Here is a 22737-nt window from a genome sequence, read left to right as displayed (position 1 = left end):
CAATGCTGACAAGCTTTCAATTGGCACAAAGTGCTCTTCCCACCTGATTGGCTCCTCTGTTCCCATGTGACTCCCACTGGCCAACAGCAGTGCAGGCACATTTGGTGCTGTGTGAGGCTGAAGCGTCTCTCCACTACATCACTGCAGCAACAGGCTGCCATGGAAACGCACACTGCCGCCACTACCACACTGTTTTAGTGTGTGTTTGTGTGTGTAACATGACTTTGTGTGGATGTGTCAGTGTGCTGAATGTGTATGGACACTGGGTTCCCATAGGTCTGGAAAAATCACTGAAAGTTTGTGGATTAGAAGAAAAGTTTAAACAATTCAGAAAATTATTTTATTGCACCTTTTTGGGATCAGTTCTTTACAATGAGGGGAAGCCCTTGTGATTTGGAATGTTAACATTACAAATCTACATGATTCTGTGTAATTTTGACCTGTGCATGATGCTTTTGAGTCCTGGAATTTCATTCATTCATTGAAAACACTGAAATGTGGCTGTTCTAGACATGAATGTTCTCTTGGCATGACAGACTGGAAAACCAGGTTCTTGTCCTATGTCTATCTTATTGTGTTAACATTCAGATCCAAAGGTGTTATCCTCAACATCTCCTCTGCCAGCGGCATGTACCCCCTCCCTCTGCTCACAGTCTACTCTGCCACAAAGGTATGTCCGACATTTATACTTGTCACCCATCAGCAAGCAAGATTTTTTTTTTTTCCAATACCATTGGTTAGTATTTGCTTGTTTAATCAAGCCAACACAACTTTTTTGCTCCAGTTGGAAGCAGTTATAGCACATCAACATGCTCTAGACATCGAAATCTGACCATCTTTAATTATTTTCTGTGTGTAGGCCTTTGTGGATTTCTTCTCTCGTGGCCTTCAGGAGGAATACAGGCGTCAGGGCATCATCATTCAAGTGAGTTTGGAGCTTGACTTTTGGGACTGGTCTTTCTCCTACACAGTCCATGATAAGTTTTGAGCAGAAAAACGTTCCCATGAAGGTGTCCCACTGTGAAGACAAATAATAAAAATGATGGCAGGGAATGACAGGATGCAAAACATGTTTTGGTAACAATTTGTAAAATAAAACGGCAAAACAAATTATTTACTGTAATTTTACCCGTTTGATCATGGAAACTTTATTTCTTGAAATGTTGAGTCCTTAAATAGTGTAAAGTCCTTTACACTCATCTTTATGTGGTTGAACCCATGTGGTCCACATGTCAACAAACATGCACTGTGGCTTAAAAGAAAATGGGTACAGAGCACAGCACGTTAATTATACCTTTTACTATATAGATGTACATGACAATGGATTTAAAGTTTGTTCCTGTGATGCTTGTGATTTCTACTTAAAAGAAGCTTCCAAATCCAACTTGTTGCTTTCAGCCTGAAGGGAAATGGAATGAATGCAAAATTATGACTGATCCCTCTTTTGTGCCATTTTTAGCTTCTCGCATCACAAGCATTTTTGACATTATGTTGCTCCAAATAAGGCTTGTTTGTTCTGTTTTTAGCACCTTCCGTAGTATCCACTCATGCACCACCTTGTGGTTGAGTGTATACAACAATTTCAGCCTGAGTGTTTTTTTTCCCCACTCAAGTCATTAGACCAGTTTACAGCAATATTTTCAGATGAAGTGCATCTTAATGCATCCATTGATCAGTGTGACAGGAAGGCGCATTATTTTTTTTTCACAAATTGAATATTATCATAAAACTATATTTGTGCTGTAATTTACGATTCTTAGTTTGGACTTTGTTTCAACTGTTGTTGGACCAGGAAGTGTTTTTTGTTTAAGCTGATTTCATATTTACCCTTTGTTTTCTACAGAGCGTGCTGCCTTTCTATGTGGCCACTAAGATGACCCGCATCAAGAAGCCCACCCTGGACAAGCCCACCCCAGAGCGTTACGTAGCAGCTGAGCTGAACACTGTGGGTCTGCAGAGCCAGACCAATGGCTACTTTCCCCATGCTGTCATGGTAAGAAGGGGAAACCTCCAGTACTGAATCTGTCAAGCATTACAATAAGTAAATATGAATGTTGCTTTTAGTTACAGAATTTCAGATTTATGTTGTCAAATATCAGGCTTTCTAGTTGATTTTTAATGCTCCTTTAAAGAAAAAGTGTTGAGTTGCAATTGATGTCCAATATACAGTATGTCCTGGCTGTGTATGAATCATTCTGTTTGTGGAAACTTTGTAGAAGATGCTTTAAAATAATAGAATGAGGAGCATTGAATGCCTTGTACTCTGTCAAGGGATTTCACATATAAACAACACTTCAGGGGCTGCAAAATTAATATAATTGACATAAAACCTACATTTTCAAGATGTTTAGAAGTTTTCAGTGACACTTCTTTTTGCTTTTTCACTTGGATTTAAGCCTAAAACATATTATTTAAATTGATACTAAGCCCATGCCCCTTTTTTGTTTTCTTCATTTGCAGGGTTGGGTGACAACCAAGCTAGTGCCAAGCAGTATTGTGATCTACTTGGGAGCTGGAATGAACCGTCGCCAGCGCACAGGATACCTGCAGAGGAGGAAGCTGCGAGACCAGAAGAATGGAGCAAATTTGAAGAGTGAATAGGGAGATTGCTGATGACAGCTGCACTGTTCTGACCCAGTGTAGCGTTTAATGAAGAGATGGATTATTTTGTATCTATGTGATTGATCCTCCAGGGTTGCCTGAGATTTCACCTTTTGTGCCTTCAGTAAATGAATAATGCAAACAGCAATCTGCCCTGTTATGGTTTATCTGAAATGAAACAACCAAAGCAGGTAGGAGATGAAATGATAATAAAAAGATGCTTCTGGCAAAGGACATTAAGACATTTTATCAGTGACACTGATGGTAAAAACTATACAGAAAAAGAAATTGTGATTTTTGTTAAGCCTGCTGTTGTAAGCAGTGGAAAATGGTGGTGGGCATCTTTTTTTGATATAAATATATACATATTTTTTATATTTCTGACACAAGAGCCAAACTCAGACCTTTAAGATGAGCTTTCAGTCTAGGCCTGTTTACATATCATTGAGCCATAAAAAAGATGGCAATTTTCTGCTTTCTCTGTCACTGAGTTACCAACCATTGGCTCTTTCTTACTCTCTATTTACATGTTTACAAAAAATGTTTTAAAAAATACTTTGTCGTGGGTTGTTGTTGGACTAAGGTATCACTTGTTTTCAACAAAGTTTTTATTTTTTGATAGTTATTTGCTGTCATTAATCACAAGTGCTTCTCTACTGTCACTAACACTGGAATTTGATTCAATGAACGGGTATTGAGTAGCTAAAATTGTATTCTAAAAAGGATGTGATGCAGCTGGTGCTATATCTGTGTGAACTATACAGTTGCTCACTTCTGCCTTGTCTTAATCAGTATTTACCAAAGAAAAAATTGTCCCCTTTTTTGTGCTTAACCTCTACATTTGGTTCACCCATTGGATTTTGAAAGGATTTTACATGGACAGAGAATATCACTGCTTGTGGGGCAAATGTGTCTCTAGCTGATGTTAAAACAAAGGTTTCAGGGTTTTACACCATCAGCTGTGGATTCAAACTGCACATACTACCAAATATTTGTCATAAAAACTGAGGAACTGCACCTTTTTACACAGCTAACTCACAAATACTCCATATGACTTGGTCTGACTGGTGACTCAAAACAGCCTTGTGAATCCTTTTCCTTTGGCAAGAGTGTTTGGTATCCTTTAAATTAATATGTTTATATATAGAAATGTGTGTACCATTCTGATGGCAACTTATGCTTTCAAATTTTTTGTTAATAAAATGTCTAGCATATAGTACTGTTTTGTCTTGTGTACTGTATACACATGGCCTACATTGTTTGCAGGTACTGTACTGTAGCTGGATCAAATAATAGCTTTTAAGACTTTGGGAATTTAATTTATTTAGCAGCACAGTAAACACACTGAGATCTGCCAACCGTGGGAAATGTAATCATCATTCTAGTAAAAGTAACAATAACACACTGAAAATACTTTGTGAGGAAAAAGTACTCTATACAAAATGTACTTAAGTACAAATTGATCCAAAAACTGCACTCAGAGTGCAAAGTGAAATTACTCCTTATGCAGAAATATTTTTTCCTTTACAGTGTTACATTATTAAAACACAGGGGTTAGTTATTGACCTTTATCACATTAGCTTATATGTTATTTTATACTCTATATATTTACTGATGCATTAACATGTAGGATTTTAATGTTGTGGCTGGTCATGCTGAAACTAATTGCTATGTATACTGTAGGCTACAATTCAAAACTGGGCATGTTTTGAATATAAAACTAAAACCTAAGTACCTAAAGTGCAGCTGTCAAAATAATATAAAGTACAATATTTCACCCGTAACTGTAATGGAGTGCAGTTGTAAAGTCGTATAAAATGAAAATGCTCACATAAATTGCATGTGTGTCCTAAACAAACAAACAAACTGATAAATAACAAATGAACGATTTGCACTGCCGGACACCACAATTGGGAATCAACAATTGGGCGGAACAGGATTTCTACACCTCAGTTTCCGGTAGAATTTAATGGCTGTCCATTCTACCGACTGTTGTTGCGTCAAGGTATCTGCCTAAAATTCTCCGTAATCCTTAAAAAAAATGAACGTAAACCGCATTGAATTAACTTTAAGAATGTTAGATAGTTTTTTTTATAACGTTACTTGGAGTAAGTAACTGCCTTTCTTAACCACAGTTTGTTTCAGTTAGACTGCTATCTTAAAAATAGCCGATTACCTTAATGGAGAATTTGTTAAAGGGTCTATCAGCCTGTTCCTGCAGCATAAGCTGAGCAGATATACATCAAAGAAGTTACATGATACAGTAAAATATAGCACACATGAAAATAACAGCAATGAAAGTATGTTTTATGACGATGATGACAAAACAGACTAACTTACATGGGATTACAATACCAAAACAGCACACACGACACATTGCACACACACAGCCATGCATGCTATGAAATAAATCGTTTTTTGTACAAGGCAGACCTGCCCTACCTCCACAAGTAGTGTCAGTTTTGTCCTTTTCAGCAAATGAAATGAAACTGCTAAAATGCGGGTTAACATTTGTGAGTTATCAGAAGGAAGAGTTCCATATATTCTCTCCGGAAGTCCTTAGTTTTATGTATTAATGTGTCAGCGTTTCTTAAAAATCTGGCACAAGTGATTAGCTGTTTGGTTCTTGGATAGTTTTCTTTGTGTGTGTAAAAGGTATCTACATGTTGAAGAAAATGTTCTCCTTCTTTGTCATCCCGCAGGAGTGATTTGATGTCAGATAAGCGTCATCGCATCAGAGTCCAGGGCTCCTGGGCCAAACCACTGCCAAAAAATTCAGGAGCAACAGGTAAGTTAAGGTTCAATGTACAGTTTACTGTTAGAAAATGATGTTATAAGTGCTCAGAAAAAGAAAAATTCATTTTAAAACAAAGCAACACAGAGAATAAAACAAAAAATATTCTAGATCCTTATTTCTATATTTACATATTTAATTATGCTGTTTACATAACAAAATTGTGTCTGGCTGAAACACATTATTCACAAAACATTTTTCTGAGTCCTTCAGTATTAGCCTGCCTTATATGTAGAAAACATGGTTCTTATTTTTGTCTTTTAAACAGGTGCGGTCTCATGCAACCATCAGTCCAAAAATGCTGAGCCAGTCCCTGGTTCATGGGGATATGGGCCGCAGAAAACATCCAAGACATTTGCGTTTGATCAGCCCACCAAGGTAGGCAGTAAACCTTTTGGGGAAATTGGTCTATTACCAAATGCACTTTCAAGAAACTGCTCAGTGTCCCTTATTTCTTTATCACAGCCAATACGAAATGTCCCACCAGAGAAGGTGATAGAGTAAGTTCCACACTCTGTCTTTAGTGAACAGGGTTTTGTTTCACGTTACATGTTGTGATTTGATATTTGTCTGTATTCTACAGTATACACATGTAGACTAACATTCAACATTGTGCTCTGGACAGACAGGAAGGTGATTATGAGATCAGCCATGGACCCTCAGGGTTGTCCAGGTGAGTACAGTCTAAAAGAGGGGGAATCTCACTCACATGGAAGTATAGATGAAAAAAAATTACCAAAAAGGGGAGAATGAACAATGATGTGACCTGGCCAAACAAGTGCATTCACAGCTGATGATGAATCTGTGAGAGAGTTTCAAATCCACAAGATGGCGGTAATCCAACAAGTAATTCCTTATATGCCCCTCGGTGAACATCGTGCCTTCTACCTCATTTATTCTACGAGTCATATTTTTTTAAATAGATGCTAAATACAATATGTAGTCATATTTATGGTATATATGGCAAACTGATCTTGAAAATGGAAACCGGAATTTCTATGTACTCTTTTGGCATTTGGATGATTGTCAGACTAAAATACCTAGAGCCTGAGTTTTGCGCCAGGTCTGGTATCTGTCAGATAACCTGCTAAAACTATGTGTATTGGGTAAAAATAAATAAAATAAAAATGATTAATTTTTGAGAATGTGATAAACTTGAGAACAACAAGAACAAAAAACAAACAAAAATGTGGTGCAAGTTTTTTCAAGCTTATTTAGTCTTCATGATTTTTTTTATTTATTTATTTTGTTATTGTGAATGTCTATTTTGTATGTTTAAGACAACATTTATGCTGTTGTCACACTGAAAGTTAATGTTGAAAATTTATGGTGCTTTGATAAAATAAAAGATTAGTTTCCTGCATGCATATTCTTAACCATCCTTTTGTTTTATTTTGGTGGAGTTTAATGCCTTTGTTAGAGAGATGACAAGAAAAGGTCCACTTACAGGCTTGAGCCAGGGATTTGTGATTGGCACCCCATTTTGGACTGTCTTGTGCAAATACTACAAGAATGCAAATATATGAGCTATTTACTTCATATATCCACCTTACCTTTCTGGTGACTCAATGTCTCTCTCTCTCTCTCTCTCTCTCTCTCTCTCTCTCTGTGGGGGTGTGTGTGTTCTGTCTTCCATCTGTCCAGACTGCGGCTATTGCCGGGATTTCTTCAACCAGAAGAGGCTGACTGGATGTTCTCTAAGCTACTAGCAGAGCTTCCCTGGTCCCAGAAGACCAACTTCAGACAGGGTGGGAACTAGGGGCTTAAGAATAAGCAGTATGGAAGAGGTGAAATGTAGGCCTATGGTGTCAGCTGGAGGATAAACAGGGTTTAATGCAGCTGTTTTGCTGCTGGGTTCATGTCTGTTCAAGTTTCGCTGCAGTGCAGTGTTGAACTTTATTTGTCCCCTGTTTTTTTGTTTACCACTTTTTGGTACATATGAAAAATAGAAAGGACTTGGAGAGTGCACAGCTCTAAAGCTGCAAAACCCTTTAAATCTCTTAGTTTAACTACAGAATATTTGGAATTTACATAAAATATACATAGTATTAATTGTTTAGTACACATGCCAGATTGTTTTTCAAGTTGGTACAGTCTATTTTTAGGGTTTGCAGAATTTGACAACAAGCAAAAAATGCTGGTCAAAGGCTTCATTTAGGAAAACATTTCCCTTTAAAAGAAAATAATAACTTATAGATTGTACCCAGATAGATTATATGTGGTGAGCCTGTTGAGATGCAGTCAGACTTTGCCTCAGACGTTAGCCTTTCTCTTAGCTGGCTTTCATCCATTTTGTGTGTTATTCTGCAAAAGCCCTGTAGCACACAAACAACATGATGAAAACAAGATGATTTCTAAATGCTGACTGCTAAGGCAGCTTGTGTAATCCTCGATCCATCACTCCTAAGACTTTGTTAACAAAGTCTACGTGATGTTGGTTCAAGAGGAAGAGTGGCAAACTGGTGTTAATACTTCACTAGTCTCCATCATCTAGTCCTCCTACATCAACTGATCTTTATTTTGTCTTGTTTTAAAACCAAGACATTAACTCAGTTCTTCCAACCATTGCTCAGGGCTCCAAACTGGACCCTGCGGGTGTGTCAAGTTAAAAAAAAAAAAATCTTTTCCCACTGATAACATCTTTTTATGGAAACACTAAACCTTATGAGAGCTGATAAATGATTTGGTGCCATTAAAGTGATGTCTGCTCGAGAAATTTGTTTTGGTTTCACCATGTTCTCGTTCCAGAGGGCTGGCCAAAATACACTAATGGCAGATAATTGGTTCTTGGAACAGATCTAGTTGTTCCCAGAGAAAGAGAGATGCACCAAGGCAGGAGGAAGACAGACAGTGAGAAATTTGATTTAGATGTTTACCTTATCTTTCCTTATGCTAGAAACAGACTCTAGTGACAGAGCTGACTGTGTTTGTATATGTGCCTCAACCATGGCTAAACTGCTTTAACGCTGGCTCGTAGCCAGCAACTAGCCTTAAAGTCACAGGCTTTATTCCTTCTTGGTAACATGAACATTGCATGTGGCCATTGATGCACAGTTAACGGCATTACAATCCTGTCTATACAGTTAGAGCTGACTACTGTCTGGCAACATGTAAGGAGTTTGTTCAGTGCAGCTGTCTTCTTGCTCTCATACACACTGCATCCAGGTAGCAACTTCTGGCAACAGCAACAATATTACCTATAAGGCTATATGTCTTAAAGAGGAAGGTCTGGTCTGTAACAACGGTCTCTGTTTGCGAACAAAAGCTGCTGTGGGCACCTTCTCTGCCATAGCTCGTTAGCTTTAGCTATCAAAACAGTGGTAACACATCTTCCTGCATCTGCAAGGCCTTGTGGGAGACTCTTGGCTCATGCACTGAGTGCATGGGCAGAGTGTGCACAAGTAGGAAGTAGGCTGACATGAAAGAAGGCCATCCAGTGGTTTTGCTCGGGACGAGTAAAATTATTGGTCAGGCTTTTTTCAGCCCTGCTGCTGCTACAGATGACAGATACATTTTGTTTCTTTGTGTTGTGAGTGCATTAAATGTGTTCATTGCCATTGGGATGAAAAGAGAATTTCAAGATGTGTAACAAAAATGCTTTTGGAAGGACTCGCCAACCCTACCTTTTAATAGGAAACCTTCATCTGACCATATTTTATTGACACCACTTATGATTAATGTATTAAGCAGTATATATTTTGGTAATTGGGGAAAAAAGGTTTTAGTTTCAGTGTTTGCACTCAAACCTTGGTATAATATTGACAGTTTTATTGACCTGTTATAAAGAATATCCAGGTCTGATAAGTACAGATTTATTGGAAAATCCTGGTATTTTTTTTGTAAACCAGATACTATTTGAGATAGAGGTCACAAAATGTTCTGACCATGGTTTGTTTCTCTTAAAGTAAAGCTTTGTGTGTGTGTGTGTGTGTGTGTGTGTGTGTGTGTGTGTGTGTGTGTGCGCGCGCACGTGCATGCATGCATGCCTGGGGCCTGGTATTACTCATGCTGTGGGGACATAAATCTGTGTACACAGTCACAGTGGGGATGACTCGGTTTCCTTATGGGGACAAAAAGCAAGTCCCCAGAACATAAATCCTTACATTTTACAGTGATGAATTGGTTTAGAGTTAGGGCAAGTCTCAAAGAAATCAGTGTCAATGTAGTGTTCCCTGAAATGATGGAAATACAACGTGTGTGTGTGTTTTGTTGTAGGTGAGGCATACGAGGAGCCCAGGCTGACCTGCTGGTATGGAGAGTTACCCTATACATACGCTCACTCGACCATGGCTGCTAACACACAGGTTCGATGAACTGCATGACACAAAAATTTAGTTACACTTCTTAACACCCTGACACAGTTTTACATCAGTGTCTGTTTCTTTTCTCTTTGTTTCTTAATTTCTCACTCACTTTTTGTGTTTCTCATGATTTGTACATTTATTTTGCATTGTTTTGTTACTTCCTCCCGATGAGTTAATCGAAGGAGAGTATAGTCTAAACAAGGGGGCGTATTCACTTATATTGCACCATATTTAAATTGTGCACTTTTGTTTCCTTTTTCCACATCTTTATTTTCTTCCTTTGTAATTGTCTCATACTTTTCTATTATTTGCCAAACTCTTTGTTTTTTATGTTCTTCCTCAAAGTGGCATCCATTGCTGTTAACCCTTCGTGAGGCAGTGGAGCAGGTGAGCGGACGCAGTTTCAACTCACTGCTGTGCAACTTGTATCGGGATGGCCATGACAGTATCAGCTGGCACAGTGACGATGAGGCTTCCTTGGGTGCAAAGCCCACCATCGCCTCCCTCAGTCTGGGCGACACCAGAGTATTCGGCCTTCGTAAGCAGCCTCCTCCGGTGAGATGATGGTAGAGCGTGGAAATTGATTTGATTTGCTCCAAGTTGATGCCCATTTGTACATTTGGACTGGGTACAGCATAACATGTGTTGTTTACATAGTTATTAAGTTAATTATGCCACCGAACACTGAATGTCTCGGTATTATTTTCTCTTCCTGCCCTTATACTTCATTGTAGCACTGTTTTCCTACTGTTTTAACCTTAAATCCAGCTCCAATCTTTCCATTACGTTTATTCCTTACATGGTCTCAGGTGGCTGTGAAATCTAGGCCTCAGTATTCATTAAAGTGGTCTCATAAAGTATTTGATTTGGCCTTCTAAAACCTGCAAACACTCTATGTAACCTTATACAGTATATCTTGAGTTAATTTGGTGGTAGCTCCCAGCCAAAATGTCTGTACCCTGCTTCTACTGCATGTTACTTAATAACTACTATAAAAAGAGGCGAGTCTAGTGGACTGCAGAACAGCACCCAACGTGAGTTTATGAGAACTGGACTCAGCAAAGTCTCAAGTCACTTCTTGTGTTTAGACTTAGCAGAGCATTTAGAGGCCTGTGTTTAATACTGGTATATTAGGTCAAGTTTTAAAGTTCTAAAGCTTGATTTATGGTTTTGTGTTGAATCTACACCGTAGGTAACGTGTAGCCTTGTACCTTACGCCGTAGTCTCACGTGCACCTCTCCAGAAATGTAACACATCATGGCAACGCAGACTGCAACAGCTGTGATTGGTTGCATTGCACTTCCTCCACTCTCAGTGGCCAGGCAAACAGAAAATCCCACCTCTTTCTGCCTCAGCTGGTTCATTAGTTGTACAGACCATCTCCTCCAGCATCTTCTCTCTTATCTGTGTTGCAGTAATTTCAGTAAAAGTAACTGCTTTTCAACAGCTGTTGGTTTTATCTCCAGCATGATCGGCTCAGTTTCAGTTGCTGTTGTTAGTAAATGGTGAGGAAAAGCAACACAATGGCACAGAAACACCACCACCAGCTAGAGTTGTGTTGGTGTAATTTTGCAGGGCAACACAGACACATCAGTGCACAAGTATAGATGCTCACAATGGCATAGGCCACTTGCCATAAATCAAGCTTTACGAGGCAGACTTCATTAGCCCTGATATAAATGAGATATATTGACCTTTAGTAGTGATTTTCAGGTAACGGAATGTGCCTTTAACATGTGGTGTGACACTACATTGTGCCACATTTATGTATTAGGAAGAGAATGGCGACTACACCTACGTGGAGCGGATTCGGATTCCCCTGAGTCATGGGACACTTCTGCTGATGGAAGGAGCCACACAGGACGATTGGCAGGTAGGCTCCACCAGTCAAAGACAAGGGTTTCATGCAGGCAACATGGCCATTCATGAAAACACCATCCACTGGATACACTGGTTTTTCTTTTTTGTTTTGGAAGAAGCTTGTTGCTAAGTTTTGGTTGCTGTGGTCACACCACACTTGATAGAGTACAGTACACGTATCTATCAAACAGCTTGAGCTATAATGAATGTCTTGCTCCTTGTGTTTTATGTTGCCATTATTACTCGCACAAACCTCTTAGTGCTTGCTCTGTTTATACCAAACAAACTTGTGTATAAATCACATACTGTCCTTTTTTTAACACCACATGCTTAGAAGCCAGTTTAAAAATGTAAAGGCTTTCATCGGCTTATCACCTCTTGTATTGTTAAAGGTCGAACAACTGCTGTATTTAATCAGTAAACAATACAGAGTAACCAGTTTGAAATGTAATGTATTATCACTTCAAGGTTCATGTGACTTGTCTCTTACCTTATTATGGACCCTATTACAGTGTAGCATAAATTCTATGAAACACGACATAGTTACTGTCTAAATTAAAAACATAATAACATAATGATAATGAACAGTAAGTCACTTTCTAGTTTTCAAGTTTTTAGTCTATGTGCAAAGTTAATTTAATTAATACTTTCTGTTTCCTTTCAGACTTTTATTGCAACATTTTTGGTTAAAAATAGTTGCATCCTTTTAATATAGTTTTTGGCTGGAAGACTTACCAGAGGAGCTTTTGTTCTAAGCTGTCGTTAACTATCATTAATAGCAGCCTTTACACAGACAGATATGTCATTTAACCTAGCACGTTTATAGTAAATAATTATGCATTGAAAACCTCAGCATGCCTCATCCAGGTGAGGTCAGCAGAAACTGACTTCACCTCCTCTGTTCCTGTGTGAGTTTGTGTGTGCGCACTTACAAGTATGTGTATGATGGTGCATGTATTTCTGACTAAACACGTGAGAGAGGATAGACCTGGATTCAAGACGCTCATGCTCTTCCCCTGAGTGACAGAAAGCAAGGGTGGAAGAAGAAGTGGCCCAGAGAGCAGAGCAGAGCTTCAGCATAATGAGAGTCATTTATTTTACAATCAAGGACAGCAAGTAGGATTGTATGAGTGCATGAAAGAGGCTGGAAAGTCTTTGTGTGTGTGATAGAGCATCAGTGTGTTGCTGGTTTCTGTAAAAAGAAAAAAAAATTGGGTCACACTTGACAGTGCGAACATGCTGTATTACACTAGTGACTAAATGCTTTCAGCTGTTTGAATAGATAAACACTTCACTTTTGTCTAAAATAGGTTATTCTCAAACAAAACGGCTTTATGGAAGTCAACAGAAACACAGTGAGAGCTTTAAGTCAAATATAAAAGAAACAAAAAATCCAGTTTCAATCAAATGAAGTAAGGATTAATAAAAAGAACCCTTTTTACCCCTTTTAGAACAATTATTTGGAAAAAAAGAGATGGCAATGCTTCAAGAAGTACATGTGAAGCCCAGATTGGCAGAGACGAGGAGCCAGTCTGGGCTCAAAACATTGTACTTTTTCTGAATATAATAAAGTTACATTCTTTTAAAGGAAGTATTCCACACTGTTCCAAGTCTTTGTGAAGTATAATAGAAAATTACAATGGCCCACAAATGAAGCCTTGTGGAACACCACTTAGTGTTGGTTCTTTAGACAACAAGCATCAGTTATTACTAGCATGTTAACCTTGAACATACATGAACCTAACTGTACAGTAGCAACTGAGGGAGAGGGAGATTTGAGCTTACAAAAAGGAAAAGGTCACAGGTGTTTTATGGCAGCACCCCTCAAGTCTCTTAACAAAGGTTTTATCTCCCCTTTAAAAATCTTGCCAGAGAAAGAAGATCACACCACCATTAATTCTCTCCATGTTACTGCAGTTAAAGTCTGCCTCAGAAAACATCCTGGCTCAGGCTGAGATCTTTGGAAGTGAGCGCTAAATATTTAACTAAACCTGTCAATCTGGGTGATGTACTTCATTTGTTTGAAAAGGATACAAGGTTATTTCTGCCTGTTCCAGACGTTTTCTTCTCACACTGTTGCACATAATTAATCTTTTTGCCTTCTTTTGAGATTTTTGAGCACACATGATGCAGAAATAGAAAACAAGGAATTCAATCTTATGTGCAAGAAGTCCAGATATAAATAAGTTGAACTCTATAGGGAAAACTTGGTCCTTGCTCTTCCAAGAAACATTTCAGCGTTGTTTTTGCAAAAGGGGATAACTCTGACTTTTACCCCATATGTCAGATGGTAAGAAAATTGTGTATGCTGTATGTTGCTGCCCTTTCTGGCTGATCTGTGTATGCAGTGCAGAGGTCAGCTGCAACAAAACACCCTTGTGTTTAGGAAACTACTGACAACACTGATTTTCTTTCTTAGTGTTCTCATATTTGTTTGCTTTCTATTCTTAGTTGCACATGTTTTTCCGTCTGTTTTCAGCCAGTAACAACAGCAAAGGGATTATTATGTAAATTCAATTCAGTACTTTATGGCCATGTCAACATAGCTGAATGGAACTTGATTTGGTGAGCTTACATCACATATCACATTTCATACCTTTTAATTTAAAAATATCAGATTTTCAAGACTGATCTGTATCAGTTTGTACCTCTGTTACACATTAACCCATTGACTACATAGCCAAACTATGCAGCTGAAGATCATCTCATTATCACTTTATCTGCCAGTTACCTTTCCAGTTAATTGTTTTGTTTATGAAATATCAGAAAATAGGGGAAATAAAATCCACCATACTTTCCCAGAGCACAAAGTGACAAGATCACAGTGGTTGTTTTGTCTGACCAAAAGTCATAAATCCAGAGATATTCAGTGCACAGTCATATATTATAAAAATAAAAGGGAAAGCAGTGCATTCCTGACATTTGGCAAGCAGGAACCAGTGAATGACTGTCATCATAGCTTGGACAAAATAATTAGCAGTTAGTTGATTATCACTGTAGTTGCATAATAATTTTCTCTTGTTTGAGTAGTGGGTTAATTATTTCAGCGTCTAGTACCCAAAAACATCATCTGTGTCCGTTAATACCCACTTGCAGCCCCTGCACAACTGTATTTTATTCAGATATTAAGCCATTTCTTCCTTTTGTATATTGATAAAAGACTGCATATAAATGTTTGAGAAATAACTACATAAAATGATTTTAAAAGTTTATTTAATGTGATCCAAATTTGTTTTTCTTTCCTAACAGCATCAAGTGGCTAAAGAGTACCATGACCGAGGCCCACGCATCAACCTGACGTTCAGAACTATCTACCCAGAGCCGGAGGGCCACAGGCCAGGGGCCAAGCTTCGCTTCACTACCACACAGCAGTAAACTCCCCTCAGAGTCAGGTACTTGGGGAACTGTCTGGCCAATGGTTCCTGTATTTCAAACGCTGATCCACACAGGGATAGGCCCGATGTTTGGACTGTCAACGAGACTTAATCTAATGAATTAACTATCATTCAGTTAATGATAGTTAGCTTCTTTTCAGAGAAGTTAAGCAGAAGAATGGGCGATAACGAAGGTGTTAAGGCTTGAGTGACATATCTCCTGATAATTCGTGTGACTTTATTTACTCAGCACAGACGATGTCTGATTTGAGACATTAGCCTGATAGAGTTTTTGGTTAGTATATTGGGGAGGTGTGTAGCTCAGAAGGAAACGACGCATCTTGAAAAATACCCTTATGAAAGACACTCCCCACTGTACAGCAAGTCACTGTTGGTGCAGTGATCTAAAATGTAAATGATTTCCTGTGTCTTGTTTGATTTGGGGAGCTTTTTGGAGAGAACATAGTTGCTATAAAAAAAGGAGTAAGTACACTGGTCATGTAGGCCATTTACAGCTCCATCAGGATGAGGGTTAGTTTGAAAAAGATTGGTCTGACCAGTCACCCTAAGAGGTTCAAGTTTTTCAACCCTCTGATACACCTTGAACCAAAATCCTTAAAGTCAGCCTAAGATAGACTTGTAATAGCATGTTTTTGTTAACAAATGACTGTGTGTGAAATGTATTTTTCTCAGAGAACCAGTACAGTACAAGCAACAGCTAATCAGAATACTGACACGCCCACTGTAATGTGCAAGTTGCTTTTTGAATTGAATGATTTATGAATCTTTAAACTTTTTTTTTTTTTTTTTTTGCTCATTAGTTAAATGGTTTTGGTTGATCTGAAATAACTGAACAAATGTTTGGTAACTGTAGTCTGTTGTTGTTTAGCACTCAAATTAGTGTGTTCATTGATGTCACTGTCATCAGTGTAACTTTCTTTGGTAAATGAATAAATGGAGAAAACTATAGTGTGAAAACTATTTTGATATTTTCAGAAAATATCCCCTTTTAGAATTTGATATATTGGTAGACAAACGTGTAGCATTCACTTTTTTCAAAGCTAAGAATGTGGTCACACAAAGAGATCACATCTATTCATCCATCCATTATCTGTACCTCTTATCCTGAAGAGGGACGAGAGGCAGGGTCCACCCTGGACAGGGCTGATATGTGGACAAACAACCACACACACTCACATTCACTCCTACGGGCAATTCAGAGTCACCGGTCAACCTAAGCTGCATCTGTTTGGACTGTGGGAGGATGCAAGCTAAATCAAGAAGGCCATGCCAACCAGTGAACAACCAAGAGACATCAGACAAAAACAGATTCTCATGGATAAAGTTGCTATACTGACATTTTAACTGTGGCGTACAGTGGTAGAGATAACGGCAGAATCCAACAGCAACGATTGAGAATCATAAGACAGAGGGACTTAAATAAACTGAAATAAAGATGTTAAAAATGAAGACACATCAGGTAAAAGGAAACAGCTGCGGATGAAATTTTGACACAGTTGTGAAAACATCCTGCTGCAGTTTTGAGCTAACTGTGGTGATAAGTTTGGGTAGACACAACAATGCATATTTCTTTTATGAAGACAATTAAGATAATTGATGATTTTTACACAGGAATGGAGAATCAGATTCAGGCAGGTATCAAGAACCCAGTCCTCAAAGTGATTCCTGGTGATATGTTATATGTTAGTATTTTTAGACATTAGGTCACTACCTATGTAACATCAAATTGCGAATGCAGTCATGCCAATCACCCTCCATGTAGTTTATTTTTAGTTGTGTGGTATTCATTGCTCCAGTCTGAGGGTTCATCATTGCAAAACAGTCTCTTGTGAAATGCGTAAATAGAACTCAGCTGTTTCTTCCCAAACACTGGTAAATAGGGAGATTGTTTAGATCTGACACTTCATATGAAAGTGTGATGGTATTGTCTATCCGATTGTTTGATTAGCAGGCGATGCAGTGTTTAGAAAGGAGACAGAGTTTGAATGTAATGTGAAGATCTTCACATGAGGTATAGCTGTTAACACTGAGAGCAACTATAAACACTTTTCATTACTGACATGGTCAGACAGCAGCTTACAAACTAGTTCATCTTGAGAGCAACTCCACCCCTAAAGGACTGACAACATCTTCATCTCTATAACTCTGAATGTACAGACTGATTTACTACAGTGGTCTGAGTAGATATTTTTCACTTTTTAAACTCTTAAACCTCAAAACACTGAATATTTTAAAGTGTAAAATGTGCTTATATATCCTGTCATACACACTGTACTGTACTAAAATTAACTACATTTCACAATTACTTGTTTTTCTTTAGAAAAGGAAAAATAGTTAATGTTGACACTATTGAAGACTGAAACCAGAATGAGCTGAGTAGTATATTAACATGACCGCACATACGTTGATTTGTTCAAGATTTAGTGATAAATATGGCCACCAAAGTTTAATTTTAAAACTGAACCAGAATCAGAATCTACTTTATTGGCCAGGTATGTTAAGGACATAAGGAATTGAACTCCTGTACAGAGTCTCTCATTGTGCTTGGAAAGCAACAGACTATATTTAAAAAAAAAGATTTAGATGAGAATAAATATAAAAATAAAAATGTGTACACTCAAAATAGGAAGTATGTACAGTCAGTTAGGAAACTGACGCTGACAAGACTCTGTAAACATACTGCAGCTTTTTCTTAATCTTCCCTGTCCTTTTCCGTCGGTACAGCAGTCAATGTAACCATGACAACTTTTTTTGACTGCCCCATCTGGTTCATGCTGAATTTTTTAAGCCTTACATGAACGCTGTAATCTTTTCCCAAACTCCACACTGGCAGCAGGTGACGATAAGAATCATAAAACTGACATCTGTTTTCTTTACCAAACAGCTTTGGTAAAACAGGACAGAAAAGAAGACTGTAGGTTGTGTATTTTTGTGTATGTACAGGGACATCTGAGGACTCGTACTCTGTAATTTTTATTTGTTCGTGCAGGGTCCTATGTGTATACAGTATGTGGAAGCGAGTAAGGTAATGAGTGGGGGTGAGACTGGCTCCATGAGTTTACCAGCTCCTTGATGCTGGGCCTCCAGAGGCACACACTGGGACAGCTTGTACTGGATGGGAACATCACACTGCTGAATGTGAAGTAGGTCTGGGCTGAACATTTTAATTGGTTTTGGAACCAAGATTCATAATTGTAATTACTACAATCACAGCCAAAGTAGAGAGGAAAAGACAGCAGGTCCTTAAGAACTGTAAAATGTCCGCTGTACACTTTTGTTGTTCTGCAGTGCACTGTTATTTAACCCATCTTTTAAAATTCCGCCTTGAATCAGATTGTATATCAAATATCTTTCACTAATCACTGGTTTTAATGCAATGTGTAATATGAAAGTAATGCTTATTAAAATGAGCTCAAATGATAGTGTCCCTTGGGTTTAGGGGTGTTTTTAACTTGTTGAAACTTATTGTTTTAGTTTCAGGGGCTACAACCGTTTCTTGTGAAAAATCTCTAATAAACCTACACTAAAAATACACTGCAGCTTATTCTGCCCCAAACCGAACCAAAAAAATTAAGGGAAATAAATTAATGTAACTATAACTCAGTAAAGTAGCAAAGTACATTTTCTCATGTACTGTACCCAAGGACAGTTTTTAGGTACTTCACTTGATATTACCAGTTTTTGGAACTAATCAGAGAGCCCCTAAAGTCCTAACACTTACTGTTTTTCATGTTGTTTTACAGGACAACAGTGTGTACATGCAAATATTATCTTGTGCCTTTAAGATTTGAGTATTTAAGTGCATTTTGCTGGTAATAATTCTAGTATGTACTTTTACCCAAGCAGAATTTTGAACACAGCGCTTTTACTTGTAATACTTTTACATTGTGGAATTGCTACTTTTACTTTAGTTAAGGATCTGAGCATCTTCCTAAAATTCGATTATGAGCTATTTTATATTTGAAGTTAAATTTAGAATTACAGTTAGTGTCTCAGTGCAGAAAGCTCACATGACTTTAATCCTGCTTAATGATGGAGCAGTTTATCTGGCCAACCAATTTCCTACAACATATTCAGAATTAGACTTTAGCTTCCTGTATCTGCATCAATTTCCCACCTCTGTCTTGTTACTGCTGACGTTTTCCAGTTTACCTGGAAAGGATTCTGGCCTGTGACCTGATAGCTAAGTAAGAAGCTGCCTGTGTTAGCCGCTATTTGCTTGTTCCAGATCCTGACACCTGTTCTGGAGAGCTGGAAACGTTTGGGGAAGCTGCATCAGAGCTTTAGTTGTTGCTAAGTCCCTCGTGCACTCTTTTTAGCCACTGGAGCCAAGATCACACCCATTTAGGCCTCAATCCAGTGACATTCCTGTCCCTGCTGTTTATGTGGCCACTTCATTTCCATCCACCAGTCTCATATTAACAGATGATGAAATGTAAATAGTTGGATCATGTGTGATTGCAGAGGATTTGAGTGATGTTATGAAGTTCTAATTCACTAGTATACTGAAATTAATCCAGCAGGGACTATGCAACCATATACTGTGTATTAACTACAGGTGAGACAGTGTTACAAGGCTGTAATAAGTAAAAAACAAATGAATGCCAGCTCTTGAGGCTGTTTTGAGCTTATTAAGTGCAGCCTGATAGAGCTGCTAGTGTAGCTGAAGACCAGAAACTTCAGTGATCAAATCAAATCAAATCAAATCAATTTTTATTTGTATAGCGCCAAATCACAACAAAAGTCATCTCAGGACACTTTACAAAGTAAGGTCTAGACCTTACTGTTATCAATATTATTACACAGGGAAAACCCAACAAATCCCCCTTGAGCAAGCACTTGGCGACAGTGGGGAGGAAAAACTCCCTTTAACGGAAGAAACCTCCGACAGACCCCGGCTCTTGGTGGGCGGCCTTCTGCCTCGACCGGTTGGGGTGAGTGGATAGAGGAGAGACAAAAGAAGAAAAGCAACAAGACACAACAATCAAACACTGATCAGGTCAACGTGGCTGATCAGTGTTGTTGCAGTACAGCATGCATTTCTTGATCCTCCATGATCTTTGATGTCAAAGGTTCAACATATAATTGTAAGGGGATGGGTTGGATTTTGGAATAGGGAAAGTTTTTTTTTAAAGGTTTTTAAAATGGGTGATGCCTCATATCACAACCCAGGAAGACAGACAATTTACAATCATGGTAGATTTTATCCATTAATGTGCTGTGAGTGCCAGTCTTAACCAAGCTGTCATGTTCCTACTATGGAGAAGCTGCACGTGACAGTCCAGTAATACTGTAAATCCTGGTCCTGTAGTGGAGCTAACTCGTGTCTTTCTTGGTAGGCCCATATAAACACACTGTTAACAGGTTATTTAAGAGAGTGTCCATTTAGAAGGGAGCAGCTGTGAAATTTATGATTGTGCTATTGGGTCATATAATTAAAGTTTGTGTTCACATGAATGTACAGGCAGGATGTTTGCAGGTCGGTAAACTCTCTGCACTGGAGATTGGAAACCTTAAACTGACCTGCATCAGTCAGTGTCAGTGACATAGGCTGTGTTTTTATCTAACTGTATATCCTCAAATGTACACACCCAGCAATATACTACAAGAAAATATATGCGTGTGTGTGTGTGTGTTTAATAGAGTCGGAGTGCAGTCTGAAGCCATGCTGTGATTTGTTGGGAAGCTGTTCTGGGAACAAGCTGACCGATTCACATCACCCTCCTAGCTCCTTTCCTTCCCCACCCCTGGGCTTCTTTGCTTCAGTCGACTCTCCTTAACTGTGCCTCCTCCTCCTCCTTACCCTACTCAACTTCCACCTCCATTCCTGTCTTCTATCACATTTTCTACTCTTTTCTTTTATCCACTTGGTCAAGTTGGCTTGTTTTTCAGGTCATGTTGCAGCTGCCTCTTTGTGGTCGATGTCTGAGAGAGATAAATAGGTTTCTGTCTCTCTTTGTAAATACATTAACTTGAGGTCGGCTGCTGAACTTAAGAAAAGCATCACAGTCGAGATCTTTCATCATAGTTGAGATCTTTTTATATGTTGTGTGTTAGGATTAGTGCACATTGCTTCTTGTCGGAGAAACAATGTAAAATAAACCCCATGTTGCTTGAAATTAGTTGGTGTCAAAATCCATAGAAAACAATTAAGTTTCTGGACATGATTTAGAAACCGCCCATGCATGTAAGTGACATGCTGTTTAATGGGATTAATGTGCCAACATCAGGATGAGATGTGGGCATAGTCCAGTTGGACAAAACTAACAAGCATTACATTAATCTTCAAAAATAAAAGCCATGCCAACTTTTTTTCTTTTTTTTTTTTTTTTTGCTAAAAGCAGTCATGTGTCTTTCATATTTTCTTGTTCTATTTTTTGAATCATGGAAAACATGACCTCAGCTGGTCTTAATGCGTCTCTGCCACTGTTTTTGATATCCACCCCCTTCCCTGTGAAGTCACTTTTCCTGTGTGAGCTTTGGCACCTGACATTGATGTCATGTTAGCAGATGCATCACTGTGGGTTCTTGAGAATGTTACAGGTGATTGTAGTGCATCACCAACACGGGGACACTTCACAAACCGACTGAGGATGAACACATTAGAATTGCGCCGTTACTGCTGTATATATACGAGCACATTATATATCGTATTATATTTAGAAGTGTCCCTATATTTTTGTCCTCCACAGCTACTTATATGAGAGAGTCAGAATATTAGGAACACTTCTGAATATAATGTAGTCCAGTACAACACCACCTTTACCTATGATCTCAATAATAAACATATAATTGAACTTATACATTTGACACTTTTCACTAAAATCTGAAACATTTTGAGCTTCATAAACACAGATGTTAAGGCAAAAGTGTTGCTCTGAAGTGCATACAGTTGTACTGGTGTACCTAAAAAAGTGGCCGGTGAGCGTATTCATCATTCATTTAACTGTGTTTATTTTGCTGAAAATTACAGGAATTATTAGTGCAAAGAAAAGGACAAGAACTCGAACCAGTTTGCCACCTGAGGACAGGCAAAGCCAGAGGTACAGCTGGCAGCAAACCCCAGGTTTTTGCAGTGGTGGAGGAAAACCTGACCCCTCCACCTCCCATGTGTCCCTGAAAAAAGTGTTTCGACCTGCATTTTGATCTGGATGGTAGTAACCTGTCTTTCCATGGATTATGGATGGGACAAGGTGGCTAATACAAACCCAAGTTGAAAGAAACTGCAATTCACATCAATAAAAAGGAAAACATTTATCATTTTATCTTGTTACACTGACAGCCTGGCAAAAGCTGCAGGTGTCCACTTCTTGTGTATTGGCTTAAACATAATAAATATAATCTTAGGCACGTCTAGACTTTTAAAATAAAAAAAGACTAAAAGCATTTTGTTCTATCTGAGAAACTATCTGTTATCTGAGGGTGCATGTGGCTGTGCAGTGTAAACAGACACAGGGTTCCTGGATGGGAATGCTTCCCAGTTTCCACTTCTCAGCCTATAAATAACTATGTTGCTCTATGGGGTCTCACTGACTCAGTCTCAAAATAAGGAGGGTAGGGGAACACAGCCAACCCTCAGAGGATGACGCGTTTATTGATGAATATCAGCATTTTCTCCGCTGCCCTCTTTTACATTTTCAAACAGAAATAAATATACCGCTCTTTATAAGATTACACCAGCAAGTGAAATAAACTTTGAGAGACATTCACTGTGTTCTTATGAGTGTAAGAAGAGTAATGTTTTGTTGTTTCAGAGTTGTTTGTGAGTCACGAGCGAACATGA

The 22737-nt window shown here is 38.5% G+C and overlaps 2 protein-coding genes across 3 annotated transcripts in view; both read left to right on the top strand.

Annotated features, from left to right (window-relative positions):
- The window catches only part of hsd17b12a (hydroxysteroid (17-beta) dehydrogenase 12a), a 17843-nt gene extending 15008 nt beyond the window's left edge, over positions 1-2835 (top strand). Inside the window, exons 8-11 of the mRNA XM_020623188.1 lie at positions 589-670; positions 860-925; positions 1844-1993; positions 2461-2835. Coding sequence (XP_020478844.1) covers positions 589-670; positions 860-925; positions 1844-1993; positions 2461-2601 — 439 coding nt within the window. The 3' untranslated portion in view covers positions 2602-2835. The remainder of the gene's footprint in view (positions 1-588; positions 671-859; positions 926-1843; positions 1994-2460) is intronic.
- A 1740-nt stretch (positions 2836-4575) lies between these two features.
- Positions 4576-15892, top strand: alkbh3 (alkB homolog 3, alpha-ketoglutarate dependent dioxygenase). Of its 2 annotated transcripts, none has more exons than XM_020623208.1 (10): positions 4576-4606; positions 5307-5389; positions 5664-5773; positions 5861-5895; positions 6021-6068; positions 7040-7143; positions 9611-9699; positions 10045-10254; positions 11474-11572; positions 14809-15892. In XM_020623208.1, the coding sequence occupies exons 2-10, from the start codon at positions 5314-5316 to the stop codon at positions 14932-14934; spliced, it is 897 nt and encodes a 298-aa protein (XP_020478864.1). In that variant the 5' UTR covers positions 4576-4606; positions 5307-5313; the 3' UTR covers positions 14935-15892. The 2 variants fall into 2 exon arrangements, with proteins under 2 accessions (XP_020478864.1, XP_020478856.1); XM_020623200.1 differs by having other exon boundaries at positions 5304-5389.
- Positions 15893-22737: the final 6845 nt, after the last annotated feature.

This window comes from Monopterus albus, unplaced genomic scaffold (assembly GCF_001952655.1).
Source record: "Monopterus albus unplaced genomic scaffold, M_albus_1.0 scaffold7.1, whole genome shotgun sequence".
Classification (NCBI taxonomy): domain Eukaryota; kingdom Metazoa; phylum Chordata; class Actinopteri; order Synbranchiformes; family Synbranchidae; genus Monopterus; species Monopterus albus.
Note: the sequence above shows the minus strand (reverse complement) of the source record. Positions and strands in the feature narration are given on the sequence as shown.